Source organism: Sciurus carolinensis, chromosome 16 (assembly GCF_902686445.1).
Source record: "Sciurus carolinensis chromosome 16, mSciCar1.2, whole genome shotgun sequence".
NCBI classification, from domain to species: domain Eukaryota; kingdom Metazoa; phylum Chordata; class Mammalia; order Rodentia; family Sciuridae; genus Sciurus; species Sciurus carolinensis.
In genome coordinates this window covers 3,336,313-3,355,513 of record NC_062228.1, presented here as the reverse complement: position 1 = coordinate 3,355,513, position 19,201 = coordinate 3,336,313, and the positions used below count along the sequence as shown (strand labels likewise).

At 63.4% G+C, this 19,201-nt stretch overlaps 2 protein-coding genes across 4 annotated transcripts in view; one reads left to right on the top strand and one right to left on the bottom strand.

Moving 5' to 3' along the window:
• The window catches only part of Kiaa0513 (KIAA0513 ortholog), a 49,530-nt gene extending 44,056 nt beyond the window's left edge, over positions 1-5,474 (top strand). For all 3 annotated transcript variants that reach the window (XM_047528458.1, XM_047528456.1, XM_047528457.1), the window contains 3 exons: positions 182-262; positions 456-550; positions 1,152-5,474. In XM_047528458.1, the coding sequence (XP_047384414.1) occupies positions 182-262; positions 456-550; positions 1,152-1,201 (226 nt within the window). In that variant the 3' untranslated portion in view covers positions 1,202-5,474. The remainder of the gene's footprint in view (positions 1-181; positions 263-455; positions 551-1,151) is intronic.
• Positions 2,276-17,928, bottom strand: Cibar2 (CBY1 interacting BAR domain containing 2). The gene is made up of 9 exons (XM_047528465.1): positions 17,793-17,928; positions 16,001-16,235; positions 14,375-14,443; positions 14,193-14,294; positions 14,060-14,065; positions 12,492-12,596; positions 10,400-10,513; positions 9,127-9,228; positions 2,276-8,623 (listed from the first exon to the last, which is right to left on the bottom strand). Exons 1-9 carry the CDS (start codon positions 17,810-17,812, stop codon positions 8,510-8,512), a joined length of 867 nt encoding a protein of 288 aa, XP_047384421.1. The 5' UTR covers positions 17,813-17,928; the 3' UTR covers positions 2,276-8,509.
• Between the last annotated feature and the right edge of the window lie 1,273 nt (positions 17,929-19,201).

The following is a 19,201-nucleotide window of genomic DNA, read 5'->3' as shown; positions in this document are numbered from 1 at the left end:
GACGTGGGCCTCCAGCCGTGGGCCGTCCTCCTTTGGAAGCCTGGGCTCAGGGAGCTGGCACCTGGGCTTGGGCACCATGTTGCGGTCGGCAGGCTTCGTGTAGAAGCTGCTCCAGGTCGGGGGCAGCGCCAGAGCAGGGGCGGGCCGCGGACGGCTGTGTGAAGCCCTCCTGTCCCCACAGGGAGAAGTGGTGCCACATGACCCAGGAGGAGCGGGACGACAGTCTCCGGTTCAACGAGAACATCACCTTTGGGCAGCTGGGGTAAGAGCGGTGAGGAGGGCCAGGCTGGGCCATGGCTCAGAGGACGTCGGCGCCCTTGGCCTCCTCCCCGTTCCTAACGAGGTGGCTGCTGGGGGGCTGTTGATCCCCGGCAGGCCCCATGTGGGACCCCAGCGCGTGGCGCCTCTCGGGTCCCTTTCCGGAGCAGGAGGGTGACGCCAGGGTTCCCTTCCAGCACCTTCACTCACAACATGCTGGCCTTCGGGCTGAACAAGAAGCTGTGCGGCGAGTTTCTGAAGAAGCAGGCCGTGATCGGCAACCTGGACGAGGGTGAGCCGGGGCCGCGGCGGCTGGAGGGCGCTGGGAGGCCGCAAGAGCAGCTTCCAGAGTTAGGGAAGTGTGGCGTTAGCTGTTTGGGCGGCTCCTCTTCTTTCCCTGGGCTCCTCTCATTCCGTCCAGAGGTCGGAGTCTGCAAGACGGAATGGCAGGCCGGGGGCCCTGTGCCCAGTGTGCCGCAGGGTTAGCAAGGAGCGCGTGCTCTGCAGAGCCGAACCCTGACCACCGGGGACACCAGATGGCCCCCTGGGTCCTCCAGCCACTCTGCCTCTAGAGCTGGGCAGCGTTGCCACCAGCCTGTCCCAGCAGGGGCGGGCTGGCCATCACGGGCTCCCGGGGGCCGTCCTCCACGGAAGGCCACTTGATGCCCAGGCCCACCTGAAGCTGGTGCCTGACTGCGTGCTGGTGACAAGGTGCTCACCCTGGTGGCACAGCCCTCCCTGGAACCAGCCCTGGCCAGCTGGATGGATGCAGTGGCCCAGCCCTGCTGGGCGCTGACTCGGCACCACCGGGCGGGGTGGGGAGTGGGGTGGGGAGTGGGGTGCGCCTGTCCTGGTCACCACCCTCATTCACCGTGGGTCATTCTCTCTTCCAGAGCAATACAAGCTGCTCAGTGACCACATTGAGCAGATGGCCACTGAATAGGAGACAGAGGGCCTGTGCTACTCTGCTGGCCAGCGACTATCTGTCCCCACCACTGACCCTGCATGACACCAGCGGCTCCCAGGACCGCGCCGCGCCGCCCTAGAACAGGGGAGAAGCATCCGGCTGCCTCCTCCCTCCTTCCTGCTGCCTGTGTCTGCCCCCATCCTTGTGCAAAAGGCTCCCTTGGGTCACGTGGCCAAAACCAGGGACCGTCTGTACCCCTAAGTGCTAGGCTGCGAGAGGAGACGGAGAGGGAGGAGCAGGAGGAGCCGCCTGCAGGGAGGTGCCCGCAGCATCCCGTGCGCCCCACTGACGGCCAGAGGGGAGAGGGTGGGCTCGGAGGTGGACGTGCTTGGTGGGCACCCGCGGGGCTGCAAGTGAAGGACGGGCGCCACGCTATGGGACAGCTCCTGGAAGGCGCTGGGGTGGGGACGGCGGGCCTCCCCATGAGGCAGAGTCTGCTCACTCCTCTGTCTCCCTCCGTATCACGGGAACAGGAGTCATAGGAACCGAGAGGACAGACACGTCCTAGGGAGGGAGAGAGGACTGGGTAGGGGACACCCCTGCCATCCCAGGTCACCAAGGGGTCTGCAGCCTCCCAAACGCAGGGCAGCTGAGGACATTCCCCAATGCCTGGGAGCTGCACTGTGGTCTGTCCCATGTGAGGAGCGAGGGCAGAGAAGCTTCACCAGCAGCTGCAAGGCCAGAGCGCCTTCCTGGAGGGACGGCGCTGCCCTTGTGTCCTTGAAGGCAGGACAGCACCCTCAGCACAGCAGGAACAGGCAGCCACAGCGAGACTCAGGCAGCGAGCAGTGTGAATTCTCAGCTCCGAGCTCCGAACGCCCCCCCAACAGCCTCCTCCAGGCGCCGCCTACCCTCCGCAGCCCGGGCCTCCGCTCTCCCACTGCCTTCAGCCAGGGCCAGGGAGCCCGGGCTTCCTCTGAGCATTCAGGCCTGGCCACCTGTGGGGACTGAGGTGCACGCCCCGCACCTGGCATGCTGGCCCAGAGCCTGCTGTTTCCTGTGTGGGCAGAGCAGGAAGCAGGTTCCCTCTGCCTCTGGCCATTGCTGCTCTGGCTATGGACCTTGAAATCAGCCATGGGGTCTTCCTTTAACTCTGAGCCCCTCTTCCCTCATCAGCCCTCAGAGTACAGACTGGGCCACGGGCACAACAGACCCCACCCGATGGTCACCCAGCCAGTGCCCAGAAGCCTCCCTGCAGGAGCACATGCCTGAATGTTCCAGAGTGGATCATGAAGGCTTGAGCTGACATCGAGTGTGTCCTGACGTCAGGTGACAATGGCAGACAGCATGGTGTGCGTCCCCGTGTGCTTTTGGCCAGGAGGTGGGAAAGCTGGGTGTGCGGACTCCAGGGGGAGACTTCGGCCAGACTGCCAGGGGCTGGACAGATCATGCAGGCTGGTCCCAGTGACCATGCGTGTCTCTGTTGGCTCTGGAAAATGTCAAATTAGAAAGTATGCCCCTCCTGGCTCCAGCGTCAGCCTCCTGTGACACGCCCTCCTGACGGCCCTCAGTCACCTGCTGTTGCCTGCCATCGCCAAGCTGCCCTGGAGCGGCCGTAGGCCCACAGGGTGACCAGGAGGCCTCTCCGGCTCTATCCCACATTCTCACCTGAGTCAGTTGAAACGCATTGACTTCGCGGCGTCTGCGACGCCCACCTGTGTGCAGCTGTGGCCCCTCCTGGCTTTCCAGACCCCTGGCTTCAGAAGCACCCGCACTGTCCCCACGGCAGCCTGAGGAGGGAAAAGTGGGTGGGGCCTCTTCCCTCGCTCCTTGCTCACAGACCTGGCTCGAGCCAGGGCGAGTCTGACCCGAACAGCGTCACCTGCTGGGTTCAGCCCAGACAGCACCACCAGGGACAGAGCTGGCCTCCGGGGACGTGGTGGCCCTCCAGGGTGCCACACGAGAGAAGCAGAGTCCCTTGGGGTCTCCTTGCGTCCCCTGCTGACAGCTGGCTTTGGTGGGCAGTTCACTTTCAGGTGCCCTGGCCAGTGTCTCCAGGAAGCAGTTTGGTGTGACCAGAGGGCCCCCACCTGCCCCCTGAGGGCCCCTCTCTTCCCGAGTCTCCTCCCCAGGGCCTGGCCAAGCAGACCTGAGCTGGGCCCTGGCTGGGCACCTGGGATGACTTGCGTGTGACTCTGGCGTCCCTGCTGTGCCCCCAGATGCTGCAGACGAGTGCAGGGGGGCCTCCCGCTTCCCAAGAGGAGCTTCCAGTCCTGGGAGGCCGTGTGCCCGCAGCCGGGAGCCTGGAGGGCCTGTCATTAGCCACAGCACTCAGACTTTCAGCCGTCTGACCGTCAGGGCCGCGTGGCTCCTAGGGAACCAAAACTGTGCTCTCTCGCAGATGAAGCCCCTGCCTTGGAAGCAGGGCGGTGGGGCGATGGCCGCAAGTCCCCTGTGTTGGCAGTGCCTGGTGTTTGGGAGGCTGGACCGAGTTCTGATGGCTGGGGTTGTCTGTCAGGTTGGGGCGGCAGGCCAGTGCGCTCCTGTGCCAGCAGAAGAGGCGAGGCGCTCAGAGTCACGGGGACCAGGGACCCAGGTGACCAGGGCGGTGCACCAGCACCGGATGTTCACCTCAGTCCACAGCATGCAGGGGCTAGAACCAGGCCACCGCTCGGACCCGAGGCCAGTCCAGAGCCAGTCTCGTCTGCCTGCTCTCTTCCCTGCCCTGAGAGGAAGCAGGGCTGATTCTGCAGCTGCCTGGATGGCAGAGCGACTCACAGGGTGGGGGGCTGCAGCTGTGGGGTCTGCTCCGTGGCTGGCCCTGTGCGTCCCCCACCACTGAGAACCTGCGGTTCCAGGTTCCTGTGGGCGGAACCAGGCCTCATCCTGTAAAGGGGAGTAAAAGGCTCCAGCCAAACAGGGGCCCTGAGCTGCCTACCCCACCTCCTCGGCCACACTGACCAGTTGGCTCTCTAGTTAAGGAGGATCCAGGTGGGCCGGGTGGTTTGGTCAGCTTTACACCAGTTACCTGTGGGGCAGCCGGGAGTCCAGGGCCTTGCCACAAACAGTGGGGGGCTGGGCACGTCAAAGTCAGAGACCCCCTTGCAGAAGGGAGAAGGCGGGGGGCCAGCCTGGCCTCCGGAGTCTCTGCAGCCCCGACTCACTCCTCACCCACTCGACCATCCCCCGCGAGTCCAGGGATCCTCCCCAGGGCACAGTCCTCAGAACCCGTTCTCCTTGAAGAGCTTTTGGTCCCGGAAGCCACAGTGGCTGGACGTGGTGGGCAGTGCCTAGGTGTCCGGCAGTCTGTCCTGTCTGTCCTCACCACCGCGGGCCTGAACAGAGGGCGTTGGCTGGTCAGGGAGCAGATGGATGGTCACCCAGGACGGTGCGCGCGGTGGGCACGCTCCTGCAGGACGGCGCGCACAGTGGGCACACTCCCCCTAGAGCCGTTCACACCGCAGGCTTGGGAGTGGGCTTCGTTCTGCGCTCTGGCTCCCCTTGTGTCTCCAGACCTGTGTGTCACAGACCCCCTAGGGAAGATGAATCTCAGGACCTCAGGGGGGGTCAGCCTGCCCACTGCTGGTGACCAGGCCTGTCCTATGCTGGCCTCCATTCAGCTCGCGCAGCGTCCCTTGGCACTCCTCTAGATGCACGTCTGCTCCCCCTCGCTCCTAGGTAATGTGCTCCAGAGGAAGAGACGGGGGTCTCAGTGGTGGGGAAGGAAGGCTGGCCTGGACGGGGCTCTGGCAGTGTGGGCACCCCAGCCCTCCCCTGCAGGGGACAGTGCAGCTCAGGGCACTCCTGGGGCAGAGTCCAGCACACTTGCTGGGGACTGTTCCTTCAGCGTCAGTGAGGGACCTGAGAAGGCTGCGTCAAACACTCCACCACTAGGAAGCCACTTGGACAGTGTGTGTCCCCTTAGAGCTGCGGGTGTCAGGACACAGCTCCCCACGGCCCTGCTGCACCCTATGCTGCTGCTGGAACCTACATGGTGGCCATCCTGCACCCTCTGTCCCTTCCCCAGTCTGTCCTGGACCCACACTTGCCATCCTCGCCTCCAAACATGGCCTTTCTGGTGGCCCCAGTGATGCCAGTGATTTATGTGTTACAGTTAAGCAACCTTGTGTCCCTGTAGGTGACGTCCTCAAAGTATATTTTAAGCTTGAGAAAATTTCAGGGTCGAAGATCTCAAAGCAGTGCTAAGATGGAAACTGTTTCCTGTGAAGAAAAAAAATCTATATGTATATATTGCACCTTGGATTGTCAGAGGTGGAAACTGAAATAAATTATCTTTTTAGAAAAGGTCTGATTACGTCTGTAGTAACGCGTGCAGGAGGACTTTTCGCTGCATCTGCCGTCTTCCAGGTTACGTCAGAGGCCTCGGGCGGAGCTTAGGGGGAGCACTGGCCTTGCATGATCTGGGTCCCAGCTTCCCTCCTGATGCACGGCTTGGCCACTTGGGGTCAGTGTTAGAGAACGAAGGACTGGACCCCAGCTGGGCCCTGGGTACGGCCTCCCGTGGAGGGGACTCCTAATCCCACTGTCCCTGAGCCCTGCCAGCTGTCTCTTGCCTTTGGGGCAGCAGGCAGACCCTGACCCTGCACCTCTAGCACAAGTCTGCCCTGCATCCCTTCCAGCGGGGCTGAGACGCAGCTCGGACTCCCCGTGGCCTAGCAGGTGGGCGGGTGACCTGGGTCAGGGAGTGCAGCCGGCCACAGGGAACTCCAGTCAGGGACAGGAGCAGCTCCCCTTGGTGCTCTGGAGGGCAGGACCCCCCAAGTGGCACTGGGGGAGCTGCCCTCTGCATCCCCACTGACCTCTCTCTGCCGAGTTTGGGGGGAGGGCCTGGCCAGCGGGGGCTCCAGGCCTGGGGGGTGTGGGATCCCATGCAGCAGGGGAAAGGGGCGCCTCTGAAGGGCCAGAGCATGGGCAGGACCGGTGGGTGGGAGGGGCCATGTGTGCCCCATAGCAGACCCTGTGCCCTCAGCCAGACCTTCCTGGAGCCTGGGTGTCTCCATCTGCACACAGAAGGAGAAAGTCCCCGGTGCCCCATCCTGAGAGAACGGAGGGTGCTGGGCCCAGGGCAGAGCTGAGCTTGTCGCTGCCTAACCCCACCCCCAGCAGAAGTGAACCCAGAGGCTCCTCGGCCAGTGTTTCTGTCTTGTTTATGGGGTACATTAACCATTCAAAATCCACAAAACTGAATGCATGCAAGAGCGCGCGAGCTTCCAGGCGCGCTCCTCTGCTGAGCCGTGGCCTCGCCCCGGGCCCACCCGAGCTTCCCACTTTCCCAGCACCCACCCTCTCCGCAGGCAGCGCCAGCTCCGGGGCAGGCGGCCCCTTGAGAAGACCCTCGTCTCTGCCGAAGCGGGGCAAGAGTTTTGTTTACAGTCACCCTAATGTCTTGGGAGGGGACAAAGTAGGCAGAAACCCGATATATTGCTCTGGGAATGGGGGAGGCGTCTGTCCTCAGCCACCAGGAGAGAAAACCCCAGAGCATGCAGGGCAGGACGGGCCTTCGAGGACCGAGACGCACAGGGCCACGTCCCGTCCCTGCCCGGCCCGAAGAAAAGAATCTCGAAACTCTATTGCTGCTTTCCAAGTGACCACCCAAGGAGACAGTGACAAGGCAGCTCTTGGCGACTGTCCAAGCTGCACCTAGGAACAATGGGCCTCTCAGGCAGCTGGGGCCAGAGGGGAAGGCGGAGGCCCTGCTCAGCCAGCTTCCATTAGTGGGCACCTACGGCATGCCAGGCGCTGCTCAGCTCCTGGACCACAGAGGACCAGAGCAGCCTCTTCCTTCAGAAACCATGAGTGCAGTCGGGACAAGCTGAGGTTAAAGAAGTGAGCGTGTGTGGGTGTGTGTGCACACGTCTGTACATACAACGTGAAGTATAGGTAAAACGTAGCCCAGAACGTTCCTACACGCTAAGTAAAATGCAAAAGCTTGCATGTTTGATATCTCTTCTGCTCCATGAACAGCTGGGAGGTCACAGTCACCTGGGAGTGAGCGTCCTGCTGGGTGAGTCGGGGACCGTCCCTGCAGGTGTCCAGCAGCTGGGTCACTGGTAATAAAACTCACTGTGGTGATGGCGCTGAGCCCATGGCGATTCCGGAGAAAGAGGTGCAGGGTGAGAAAAGCATGGCACCCACATGAGGCAGAACCCAGTGCTGTTCAGCTTGGGGTGCGTTACCCAGGAGGCCAGCTGGAGGCGCCGTGGGGAGGGCAGCTCCCAGCCAACGTCTTGGGGGCCCCGGGCCACTCGGGGTACAGTGACCCTGACAGCCTGGTGGCCCCTCACAGCACTAAGAGGCAGCCGGGACACCGGTGGAGAGTCACTTCCTTCCTGTTCCACATCCCTGTGGGAGATTTAGCCTGTCTGAAACTTTGGCCGGTCCCACAGGGTGACTCTGGAAACTCGACCCTGCCCAGCTTTGAGATGCTGGGACCCAGCAGGGCAGTGGCTCCGGGGTGAGGTATGGACTGGGGGAGCGTGTCCATGGCTTCAGGCTCCGCTCGCCCTTTCCACGCGCCGACCCAGGCACTCAAGGACAGAGACCTCCCACGTGAGTGTGCAGCGTGGACTCCGACCTTGGGACGGGGTGTCTTGAACGACGCCCCGTCTCCGCCAGCCACGCCACTCAGGGAGGAGCAGGTGCCCTGGCTGCCCTGGAGAGTGTCAAGGACCTCCACCTCTTCCCTCGTCCCCGAGGCCCCACAGACTTCCATGAGGTGCCATGGTCCCCAGGTCACCCCTAGACACCATGTTGGTGTGTCATGGTCTGAACTGTGTCTCCCCGAAGCTGGCACACTGAAGTCCTGAGCTAGATGGACCTAGAAATGGGGTGCTCGCAGATGCGGCCAACCAGGATGAGCCCCACGGGAGCAGGCGAGCCCGAAACCCGCGTGACGGGGAGTTTTGCACACAGCCCCATGGAGGCGAAGGCTGGCGTCAGGCAACAGGTGACAACGGAGGAAGGCGAAGGGAGGCTGGCAGGCTGCAGAGGTGGGACAGGGGCTGGAAAGCTCCTGCTCATGGTCCAGCCCCCAGCCCCCCGCATCCCAGAACAGGAGGACGAGGTCCTATTGCTTCGGTGCCCCGACCCCGGGCGTGGCCCTGGCCGGTCAGTCCCAGGACGTGGGTCTGCTGTGCTTTCGATATCGGCGCAGGTGTAGGCACACCTGTCCCCGGACCTGCAGGCAGGAGGCTCCTGGGTTCACTGAACTGCAGTGCCTGGGCTCAGTGCCGCAGCCGACCTCAGAGCCCGGCGTGCAGGGGACCCGGGCTGCCCGAGGGTCCCGCCAGCCCAGTCCTCCCTCCTGTCCTGGGAGTTCTCTTCCTACGGACGGAGGCCCTGCTCCTGTGCCCCGAGGTCTTCCAGGGGGAACTGCTCCACAGAGTGCTCGCTCTCCACATCTCCTTTTCTGTGGCTCCGTGCGGTGCTCCGAGCGTCCTAAATATTATCACCATCGTCATCATCATAGCAACAGCACTGACCAATAGGAGACTGCCCCGAGGTCACAGGGTCGGGAGCATGGGTGGGCCAAGACTGCCTGACGTGGGGGCTGATCTTCCTCCACTTTAGGGAGAATGATCCAGAAAGCCCCACCCCACCCCTCTCGGGGCTGAACGCCCAAGGCCTCCCTGCAGAAGGGATGGTGAAGACCGACCTTACTACTGTCCTAACCCTGAGCAAGTCTGAAACCGCCCCAGGGCCAGGCGCAGGCAGGGGCCTGTCTGCAGTGGACACACCTCAGAAGGCCTCCAGGGGGCGCTCGGGGCACACGCTGTCACAGGAAGCCCCCGGTTGGCAAGGGGCTGTGCAGTTTTCCCTTCAAGGCAAAGTTCAGGGCGAACCCGAGACCCAGCGCTGCTGCCCACACGGGCCTCTGGGGGGCCCCACCCTGCTACCTTTACTTAGTCACGGCTTCACTTGCACTCACACCCACGTCTCACCTGGTTGGCCGGAGGCCACGGGACACATGGAGAGGGGTTGGCACCCGAGAGGGACTGAGCCTGGCAATGCCCTGGCGCCCCGTGCATCTTGGCCCTAAAATCCTGTGGAGGAGAGACCAGGGAGGTGGACACAGCTGGAAAACTCAGTGGGAGTGGGAAGGGAGGACGGGGGCAGGGCGGCCCAGGAGAGCTCACGCCAGCCGGGCCACGGTCCTCACTGGACGCACCCTCCCGCGAGTTCTTGTAACCCTTAGCAGCCGTGAGCGGGTGTTATCATCCCACCTCGTCGATGGGAAAACAGGCCAGAGAGGCCAGGAACAGGTCCACAGTCACGGAAGACGCTGGAACAGAAATCACCCCTAGCCCTGGAGAGCCTGTGGGGGTGCCAGGCTGCACGGAGCCCTGGAACTGGGTGGGAGTCCCCTGCCCTTGAAGGCCAGCGAGCTCCGTGGTCCGCGTCTAAGAGACCGGCAGAAGCTACCCCTGAGGCTGGGTCGTGGCGGCTACCGCGTCCCCGGTGGCTACCTCGTCCCCTGCGTCTCAGGACGCTCTGCTAGGAAGCCCAGGCCAGAGGGAGCCCAGGTAGGGGTCAGGCTGCAGCCCAGCGAGGGCCTGGAGGGAGCGTGGCTCACAGGCCTCCAGGGACCCACGCTCACTGGGGTGCTGTGCTCACATCGAGGGCTCCAAGCTTTCCCGGGCAATGGGCCCTGCCGGCCACCTGGGCTCAGCTGTCACCTGTCGGCTCACGTGAGCAGCCTTTGCCTGACCCCAGCCTCCGGGCAGCTCCAGGGGAGGCACGTGTGAGCACAGGCCAGGGAGCCCCATCAGCCCAGAGCCACAGAGGTGATGGCAGCAAGTGACCCGGCTCTACAACCCTATGTGGGACCTTGTTGTGCGAACGCTCACTCTCATGGGATCAGACGAGGATGACAGGCTCCTGGTTCTTCACGGCCGTGCCGAGCGGCGGCCGGGAGGTGAGCCGCTGGTGTCGTGGGTGCCGCGCCACCGTCACCATGGTCCTGTGACCTTCCAGCGGCACCGGGGGCAGGCCTTTAACGCGTCCCACCCACCACCACACACTGACACCCATAAGCCCTTAAACTGGGAGATTTCACAGGGGCCCTAGAAACGTGCTAGGCTTTTAGGTTCGTCAGAGCCAGTCGCCAAAGTTAGAAAAGTTTCCAAACGCTACCAACAAAACTGCCCCCGTAAGGACAGACCCAAATCCAGCTCCAGGCCGAGCCACCAAGTGGAAGGCGGGCCTGTGACCCACCTGCAGGTCTCCCTCCAGGTCGTAGTTTTCCAGGGTCTGGAAGGCTCTGGAATACACCTCCACCGCCTTGGCGTGGAAGACCATCTCGATGGTCACAAAGTCCAAAAAAAACCTCTGTGGGAGAGAAGCCCTGTGACATCAGCAACCGGGGCCGGTGGGTCCTAGGGGGACGAGACCTAGCCGGGGAACTGAAGGTCAGCGTTCCTGTTGGTGTTTGAACTAGACGCTGCTGCTGCACGGCTCAAAGTCAAATCTCGGCTGGGTCCTTACTGAGGACTCCTGCTCCCATCCTGCCCTTCTCCCCCACCCCTCCACCTGCTTGAGATAGAAACTTCCAGAAGGTTCTAGTGAGGCTTGTCTTTCCCTGGATGGAGGCTTTTCTCCTTGTTCTTCTGCTCTGCTGTTTCGGTTAGCCGCGGTCCTAGGGCCCCAGCCGCAGGAAGCTCCCTCTTGGTTCCTGCTGTTCATCGGCATGGGGCTTGTTTCTCTGTGGGGGTGACTATGATCTCTCTGACCCTCCCCAGCACTGGGGCACTTGGGTTGTTTCCAGAGTTCTGCTGCCACAGACGAGGCAGTCACAGAGACCCTCCCAGAGACCCTCCCAGAGACCTTTCCTTCCTGCGCTGTCTAGCCGTGGGGTGAGTTCCAGGGCTGGCACAGCAGGCCCAAGGCCGGAGGCACCGGGTGGCTATCGAAGCTGCCCGTTTGCCCTGCACGGATGGTACCGGAGGTGCGGGAGGGCTGGCTTGTCAGGAGGACCTCTGAGGCCCCGTTCTCAGCCCTCCTGGCTCACCACAGACCTCCCGCCTCAGGCTGGCAGGTGTCGGCAGGTCGAGGCTGTGAGCAGGTCTCCCTGGAGAGGAGGCCCTGGTAACTGACCGTCTAGTTGGGTTCTCTGGATCCGATGGCCCTGCTGGTCTCACGAGCCTGACAGGCTCCTGGCAGTTTGGCCCGGTGGGGAATCCTGCCTCCCTCGGGCCCAGCAGGACGCAGGCTGAGCGCTGGGGGAGACCACCAGCTCCGTGGCGGGAGGGAGTGCCACCAAGTCTGGGGTGGCTCCTGGTCTTCCACGACACGCATTCAGTGCACAAGTGTCCTGCTGGCCAGGACCCAGCAGGGGACTGGCCCTGCATGCAGAGCGGGCGTTTAACAGTGGCTCTCCACTCCCCCAAGTCCAGACTCGCCACACGCCCCCAGGGTGCAGCTCCAGGAGCCCAGGGTCTGGCTTGCTGGGTGTGGCACCGCAGCCCGAGGCAGGGCGTGTGGCCAAAGGTGTGTCCCCAGCGTATGTTAAACTAGTGAGCAAATTCAACATGGCATGAATCAGCAGGCAAAGCTGCCCCCACAGGGGCCTGACAGCCTTGGGGTTCCGGCACCTTCCTCAAGGAGAGAGGCTGGGCCTCTGAGGGAGCAGGGGGTTAATTCCATGCCATGGGGATGGGATCTTCTGGCAGGACCACAGCCTGTGCCAAGGCCCTGAGGTGGGACAGTGCTGGGCACCTGGAGTCCCTGCAAGAAGGGGCTGCAGGGCTGGGCCTCCAGGAGTCTTCCAAGGACTCTGTTCTCTCTCCTTAGAACAAGGGAAGCCCCAGAGCGTGTGAAGCCCAGGAAAGACAAACCGGATCCGTCTTTAAAGAGAGTAGGGTGGGCAGGGGGATCGCTGTCATTTGGAAGATAGACAAGCAGGCTCCAGAGCAGGGGCCAGGCCCTGTGTCAGCTCAAGCTGGAAGATGGCCCCCCGGGGCCTCTTGCAGGGGCTGACTCTGGGCCCGGCCTCCGCGGTGCTGGCGGGGAGGAAGGGACCCACGGCTGCCCACTGCCCTCTGCAGCCTCCAGCTTCCATGGGCATTTGGAGCTCCCAGGAGAAGTCAGGGACCCCTGGGTCAGGGGGTGAGGAGAGGGTGGAGACAGGCCTCGAAGTGTTCCCCTGGCCAGCTGCCTCCAGGGCAGGGATTGGCCTCCCGCCGGCCAGCTGTGTGGGGACAGCTGCCCTGAGCAGTTGGCCTCCTGCCCCTGCAGCCAGGATTAACTGTCCCGAGCGCCATGGGGCACAAGCTCACGCACGCGCACGTACACACAGGGACGCGCCCACCTGAAGGTCCCTCAGCTTCTGCCTCTGGAAGTTGTCCACTGTCTCCTCCAGCTGGTGGGTGGTGCGTCTGGCGTCCACCGAGGCCCTCTGCACATGGGTCTCCGCCTGACCACAGGGTCACAGGAGGTAGAAAGTGCCACAGCCTTGGTTCTGGCCCTTAGATAGCTCTCTGGCTGTTCCCAGACCCCACGCACTTCTCTCGAGCCAGTGGCCCTGCCTCACAGGGTCTCTGGCCAATTTGATATTGAAGGAAAAGCTGAGCAGGACGGTGCTAAGGGGCAGTCGCGGGCGTCAGACAGACAGGTCAGTCGGCTGTGTGACCTCAGGCAAGCCTAGGTAGCCTCACTGAGCCTCAAGAGTCTCACTCAGAACCAGGGGACAATATAAGACCTGCTCCGCAGGCCGGCGCCTGGAGCCACCAGACAGGCCTCCACGGTGGTCCACAGTTAATTCCTGCGGGCAGAGCACTTGTGGGTAATGAGCTCCTTCACTGAACACGACAGACACCACGCCATGCCTAGCCCAGAGCGCGGAGAACCTGGATTCAGAACTGCCTGCTGTTGGACTGAGCTCTGGGGGGGCCCAGGAGGAGCCCACAGGGTCTGCTCCTCGTAGGAGGGCTTGCAGCTGGGGCCTCGACCCGCTGGGAGCCCAGTGGTGGGCAGGATGGAGGCCCCAAGCTGTCTGCATCCTGAACCTGAGTCCGTGGACATGTCCCCTCAGTGCAGTGAGGGGCAGGGTGCAATTAAGGTTGTGGCCGCAGCGCCTCTGGACGGGGAATTATCCTGGACTACGTGGTGACTCGGTGTAACCCCAGGCTCCTGAAAGGTGGACGAGGGGCGGGTAGGAGAGGAGGGATGGGGGGACAGGACCACAGGAGAAGGGAGAAGGGGGCACAAGCCAAGGGACGCAGGGCCTCTGGGAGCTGCATGGGCCGAGTCTGAGGTCTCCTGGGTCCTGCAGAGGACGTGGCCCTGCCCACTCTGCAGTCAGAGCACTGGAGGGAGTGGGGGGCTCAGCTGGGAAGTCCAGGGACATTTGTCATTTGTCACTGTCACTGAGGCGGGAACCTAACTCAGGCAGAGACCTCCAGTCCCACCCACAAAACCCTCCCTAGAGAAATGTCCTCGGGCGTCTAACGGCTGGGCAGGAATCTGACTTGGGTTCATCATCGGGGCGTCTTTTCCACGGTCACTCGCTTAGCTACATGAAGGGCGGTGGCCAGCCCCCACCAGCCCTGTCCTTCTCCCGTCCTCCCCCACAGACAGGATGGGGCAATGGAGGGCGCCTGGTGCCCGCCCCCTGGCTGGGCCCTGAGGCTCGGGCAACTGAGCTCAGAGCCAGACTCCACATCTGGACAGTGGGGACGATGCTGGACTTGTGGTCACCAGACAGGTCACCAGACCCTGCTGGGGAAGCTGCGGCCTGCACGGAGCCGGGGCCTGCTGAGCCCAGCTCCTGACCCGGCACACACCTGCCTCTGCCCAGGTGAAACTCACCTGCGTTTCCTGAGGCTTTTACTACCTGCCTGTGATTCCATCCACCCCAGACTCAGGAACGACACTCACCTGGGACTGAGACGGGGCAGTTAAGGAACCAAGGGGAGGTCCAGCAGCCCGTGAGTGGCCTGGGCTGCGGAAGACCAGAGGTCAACAGTGTCCTGACCCCACAACCCCAGGCCTGGCTTCAGAGGCAGGATACGATCACCTGCCGATCCGAGGGGACCTTCTGCCTCAGCTTCTCCAGTTTCTCCAGTTGTTTCATCTCATTTTTTTGGACCCGTTTGAATTTCTTGATCTCAGCCTAAGGAAAAGGCGAGGGTTGTGTCCCTGGGATCCGTGGGCCCAACCCCACCTCTGCCTCCCCAGGGGCCCCGGGCTCACCCGGGTCTGCTTGATCTGGGCGCCGTAGAGCTTCAGGGGCATGACCACCTTGGCCTCTAGCCTCTCGACCTGGGGAACAGTGGGGGTCAGAGCCCAGAGCCAGACGCTGTCCTCCCCCAGCCAGCATTCGTGAAGTGCCATCTGCCCCCAGTGCTGCATGAGGGACCCCGTCCCCATCCTCTGAGGACTGTGAGCACCGCTGGGCCCAGGGACTGGCCCCACCACCAAGGGCTCTGCAGTGCACCCCAGCATCACCGGTGGGATGACTGGACCCGCCAGGACTCCGCGGCAGGTCAGTGGACGCAGGAGGCCTCAGGAAGACGGTGCCAGACGTGGAAGTCAGTGGGGGCGCCCTCAGGCAGGTGCCTGAGGCCAAGCCTGTGTCCCGTCTCTGCACCACCGCGCAGTGTGGCAAGGAGCCTCGTGTTGGGGACAGAACTTGTGCTGAGCATCAAAGCTCGGAAGAGGCAGAACTTCAGCCCAGAACTTTCCTACTCCAGGGCCCAGTGTGATTTCAGATCCCCACACTGCTGGGGGTCTCTGGCCACGTGGAAGGGCACTGGAGACCGCAGGGTCTGCTGTGTAGCCACTGACTGCGCAGCAGGGTGGCGGGGGCGTGGAAGGCGGGCTGCGTGGAGGCCACCCCACTCTGTGCGGTCTCCCTCGCAGGGGCAGTGCAGGAGGGACGGGGGGCGGGGCTCACCCCCTCCAGGGCCCTGAGCCAGCCTGCAGCTGGCTGCTGGAACAGACACGGCGAGGAGGTCACAGAGAAGCCACGTGGCTGGGGGCGGGGTGGGGCACAGCAGGTTGCAGGACCACCCTGATTCAGGAGGACCCCGTGGCCTGGGGAGCTACAGCTGAGGCAGTGGGTGGCGGCGGGAAGCTCGGCTCGCCAACGTCCCCAGTGCCCGAGCTCACAGCCCCTGGGAAGCCGGGCTTGCCAGGCGGCCAGAGGAGCCGAATCCCCACCCAGCCTGCTGCTTTGCCAGCACCTCTGACCTCGGCAGGGCCGACACGAATCTGAAACATCCTTTCCTCAAGCTCCATGAGGGAAGGGCCCTCCCTGCCTCTCCTGGAGCGTTTCCGAGAGTTCGCAGCTGCAAGGCCTGCTCTGTCCCCTTGAGACGCCTGAGGCAGCAGGGCTCTCCTGGGGACAGTCAGATGAGTCCACAGGATGTGTCCACAGGGAGCTGCATTTGCCTGGTCTTTCCACCTAGAGGCCTCCCTGTCCTCGCTGCCTCCCCGCATGGCCACGACGCGCCCTCTGGCTCCCTCTCACCCTGTCTATGGTTCACGGAGAGACACTGGGCTGCAGAGTCCATTTATTTCCCTGGATACTGGCCAGCCTCCTTGCCCCATCTGTCCCCCAGGACTTGTGTCCCTTCTCCAGGGCCTGCGGCCCTGGGACGTGCCTCCTGCAGGGATTCAGGGAGCCCCGGGTCTGGCTTCGGGGTCTCCTGGCCAGGCCTGTGCACCTCGGCCCTGTCCAGTAAGCTGTGTGGCCTGGGTGGTGGGGGAGGGCTGGCCACACTGCGTCCACCCCTGGGTCACCCGGGGGGCATGAGGCTGTGGGGCCCCCGCCCTGGCTCCTGGTCTTGGCTGCGAGGCCTGGACTGAGTCCCTCACCTCCGCCTGCCGGTAGTCCTGCACTTGGGCCAGGTCCTCAGCGAAGTCCCTCAGGGTGGCCCGCAGCTCGGGGCTCTCGGTGTTGGCGAAGTCCACCAGCTGCTTGACGAGCTGGTCCGCCTTGTCCCGCAGCCGGGCTGTCTTGCGCGTGTAGGCAGCCAGCAGCGAGCAGAACTGCCCAAAGTACCTCTCAGCGTTGGCCACTGTGCTCTCCATCACTCTCACCTGGCTGTCCCTGGGGAGGCGGGGCCGAGGGGTCATGCTGCGCGGCAAGGCCAGGGAGGCCAGGGCAGCAGGACAGACGAGGTCACCATTGCAGGAGCCACCGCAGCCTGGCCCTCCTGCGAGGCCAGCACCAGCCAGGCACCTGGCCCAGCATGGCGCTCGGGGCCAGCAGGCCCATGGAGGGTTAGGAAAACCTGTCTGGCCACACGCCGGCTCCCTGCTGGCCCTGCCCTGGACACTCGAGGGGCTTGGAGCCTCCAGCACCCGCTGCTCCTTGGCCCGGATGCCAGGCTTCTTCCCTCCTAAATGCCCCTGGGCTCCCCGTCGAGATCCTCTCCCTTCTCTGAAGTCCTAATGCTTTTTTTTTAATTAACTAAACTTTTTTTTTTTAACTTTTGTGGACTAGTTTTATGTCTCCAGAAACACAGAGCAGAGGCACAGCGCTCCCTCACGGCCTCCGTCACAGCCTCCCCGCCTGCTGCCAGGCCCATCCCTAGCCAGGCCATTGGGCACAGGCGTGGGCAGACGTGGACTTGTTATGTGGACGTGCCCACAATGGCTCCTTGGGACTTGAAGATGCCGAGTGGAGTGTCCCCATCACAGCATCAGACAGGACGGTCGCCGCCCTTGCAGCCCCTGCCCTGCTACTCCTCCCCCTGCCCCGGCCCGGAACGTTCAGGGGTCCTGCCTCCCCTGTGATCCCCTCACCTTGGTTGTGTCCCCCTCACGTCCGGCTCAGGAGCACACAAGCTCCTGGCGCAGGCGTGGGGACACGCGACTCAGTCTTCCTGGGACAGCTCAGGGCTCCCCGTGGCACCTGCCTCCCTCCAGCCTCCTCCCTGTCCCCTCCACCCAGGCTGCCCCTCTCTGCCCCTTTGCCTGTGACCAAGTTGCAAGGGGCACCTCTTCCAGCCAGGCCGGGAGCTCCTAGGAGCAGACCTGCATCCCCCCAACCACACTGCAAGGGTCGCCCTGTAACTAAGGCTCACTGTCACCACTTCAAAATCAAGGTCACTCAGACCAAGAGGCAAAGCATCCTGCTAGAGGTCACACGGGGCGGCAGCCTCTGTCTTCTAGGTGTGACTCTGGGCCCCCAGGTGGCCATCACCAAGGGCAAGTTAAGAGCCATTCCTGGGCCCCTGTGTGCATGGACCAGATCCTGAGCTAGGCTGGAGCCTTTGAAGGAGCACTTGGGGCAGGTCAGGCACCTGGGTCCTCAAGTCACCCAAGGGCTGACTGTGGAGGCTAGAGGGGAAGGGGGGCCAGCTGGGAACTCAGGGGCCGGACCAACAGGGGAAGGGCTGGAGACTTGAGGCAGGAAGGGGACTTCCAGGTGGGGCAGAGTGAGGGATGCAGGGGATGGACATTGTGAACTTGGCTGCCCCAGATCTGCGGCGGCACAGCTGGAGAAACAGGCAGAGGTGGATTCTGGAGCCCTGAGGAGGGGCAGGTGGAAGGAAAAGCTACCCCCGCCCCAGGTCCCACTACCCTCCTCTTCTTGGCGCCTCAGGACCCAAGAAGCCAGCCTCCACCTCCCTCCCTGCCAGGCCAGCACTGAGCCACTCACCTGGAGAGGGTGATGTTCATTCTGACCGGGGCACCTGCCGTCCTGGTCTATGGAAATAAGGACAGGGCCCCAGGGGTCCCTCAGACCCAAGAGAAGTCAGGCAGGCCTGGGCACAGCTCTGTGGTCTGGGCTCCAGGGACACTACTACCTGGTTGCCAGGGCACGGCTCTGTGGTCTGGGCTCCAGGGACGCTGCTACCTGGTTGCCAGGTGACGTGGCCACCCAGCAGGCCCTGGGAGCAGTCACAGCTAGTCGCCTGGCAACCCCTCCCCAGGGGCCAGCCTCTCCAGCTGGCATTGGCTGGGGCTGCCACGCTGCCTCCAAAGATGGAGGCTCTGTGGCCGGAAGCTGCTGAGCTCCCCAGGAGGCAGCAAGGAGAGGGTTCAGGGCAGCTTGGACAGGGCTCCCTAGGGCTCCCTGATTGCGGGGTCCTGCAGGCCAGGGCTCTTCCTACTTGCTGGCTTCCCCAGGGGTCTGACTCAGGGGGCAGGTCTGAGGACACCTGGTCACTCGGGAGGGAAAATTGGGGGCCCTGAGATGGACACAGGGGACGGGAAGGCACCGGCTGGAAGGAACGCCTTCCCATGGGCGCCACGGTTCCTCCTTGTAAGTGGTGTCTGCTTGTTGTCTAACGTGAGCAGATGACAGGAGAAGAGCCCTGTGGGTCACACCAACTCACCCCCGAGCCCCTGCTGACGGGGGCTGGCGTCCTCCCGGGCTGCTTGCACAAATTAATCCAGAGGCAGGAGCCAGGATCCCACGGACTTCAGCCCAGCAGGTGGATGAGTCGGTGGACCGTGCGTCTCAACATGTTCCTTGCTTAGAAGGAAGAGGAGCTTCAGCGGCGATGGGTTCGGGCAGCAGTGGGGTGAGTGACCCGGAAAGGCCACATCAGCTGTGCGGTCAGCCCCTCACAGCTTCCTTGTGTGTTTGGAGGTTCTCAAGGTGGAGAGGGGTTTGGGGCGTCCTAGCATACACAGAAGGACGGGCTCGAGGGTCAGCAACTCAGAGGCTCAAGTCCCAGACCCCACTTGGGGCTCCCTGGTCAACGTGGCAGGGTCCCCGTGCACCCCTGGCTGTGCCACCTCCCCAGCCCCGTGGTCCCTCACCCCTTCTCATCTCCCTTCACTTTTGGGGACTCTGCTGGGCAGAACAGTGTCCCCCCAAAAGGCACGTCCACCCCAGACCTCTGAACGTGACCTTATTTGGAAATAGGGTCTTTGCAGATGGGATGAGCCCCAGTGAGTCATCTGGGGCAGGGTGGGCCCCGTGCAGGACCATGTCCTTATAAGCAGAGGAAGCAGAGTCGTCCGGAAGAGGCCACGTGACCAGCAGAGCCCGAGCCAGGAGCTGGCAGGGCAGCACCACCAGGGATCTGGAGCCACTGAGGAGGTGGGAGGGGCCTCCCG

Bases quoted from the DNA above. Each gene is read 5' to 3' on its own strand.
- Cibar2 (XM_047528465.1), bottom strand. From the start codon at position 17,812: ATGAACATCACCCTCTCCAG. The intron at 10,514-12,491 runs GTGGGCGCGTCC...TCTCTCCCACAG, and splicing joins AGAAGCTGAGGGACCTTCAG to AGGTTTTTTTTGGACTTTGT. The intron at 8,624-9,126 runs GTGAGACGTGGG...GATAATATTTAG, and splicing joins CGTGGCCTCCGGCCAACCAG to GACGCTCGGAGCACCGCACG.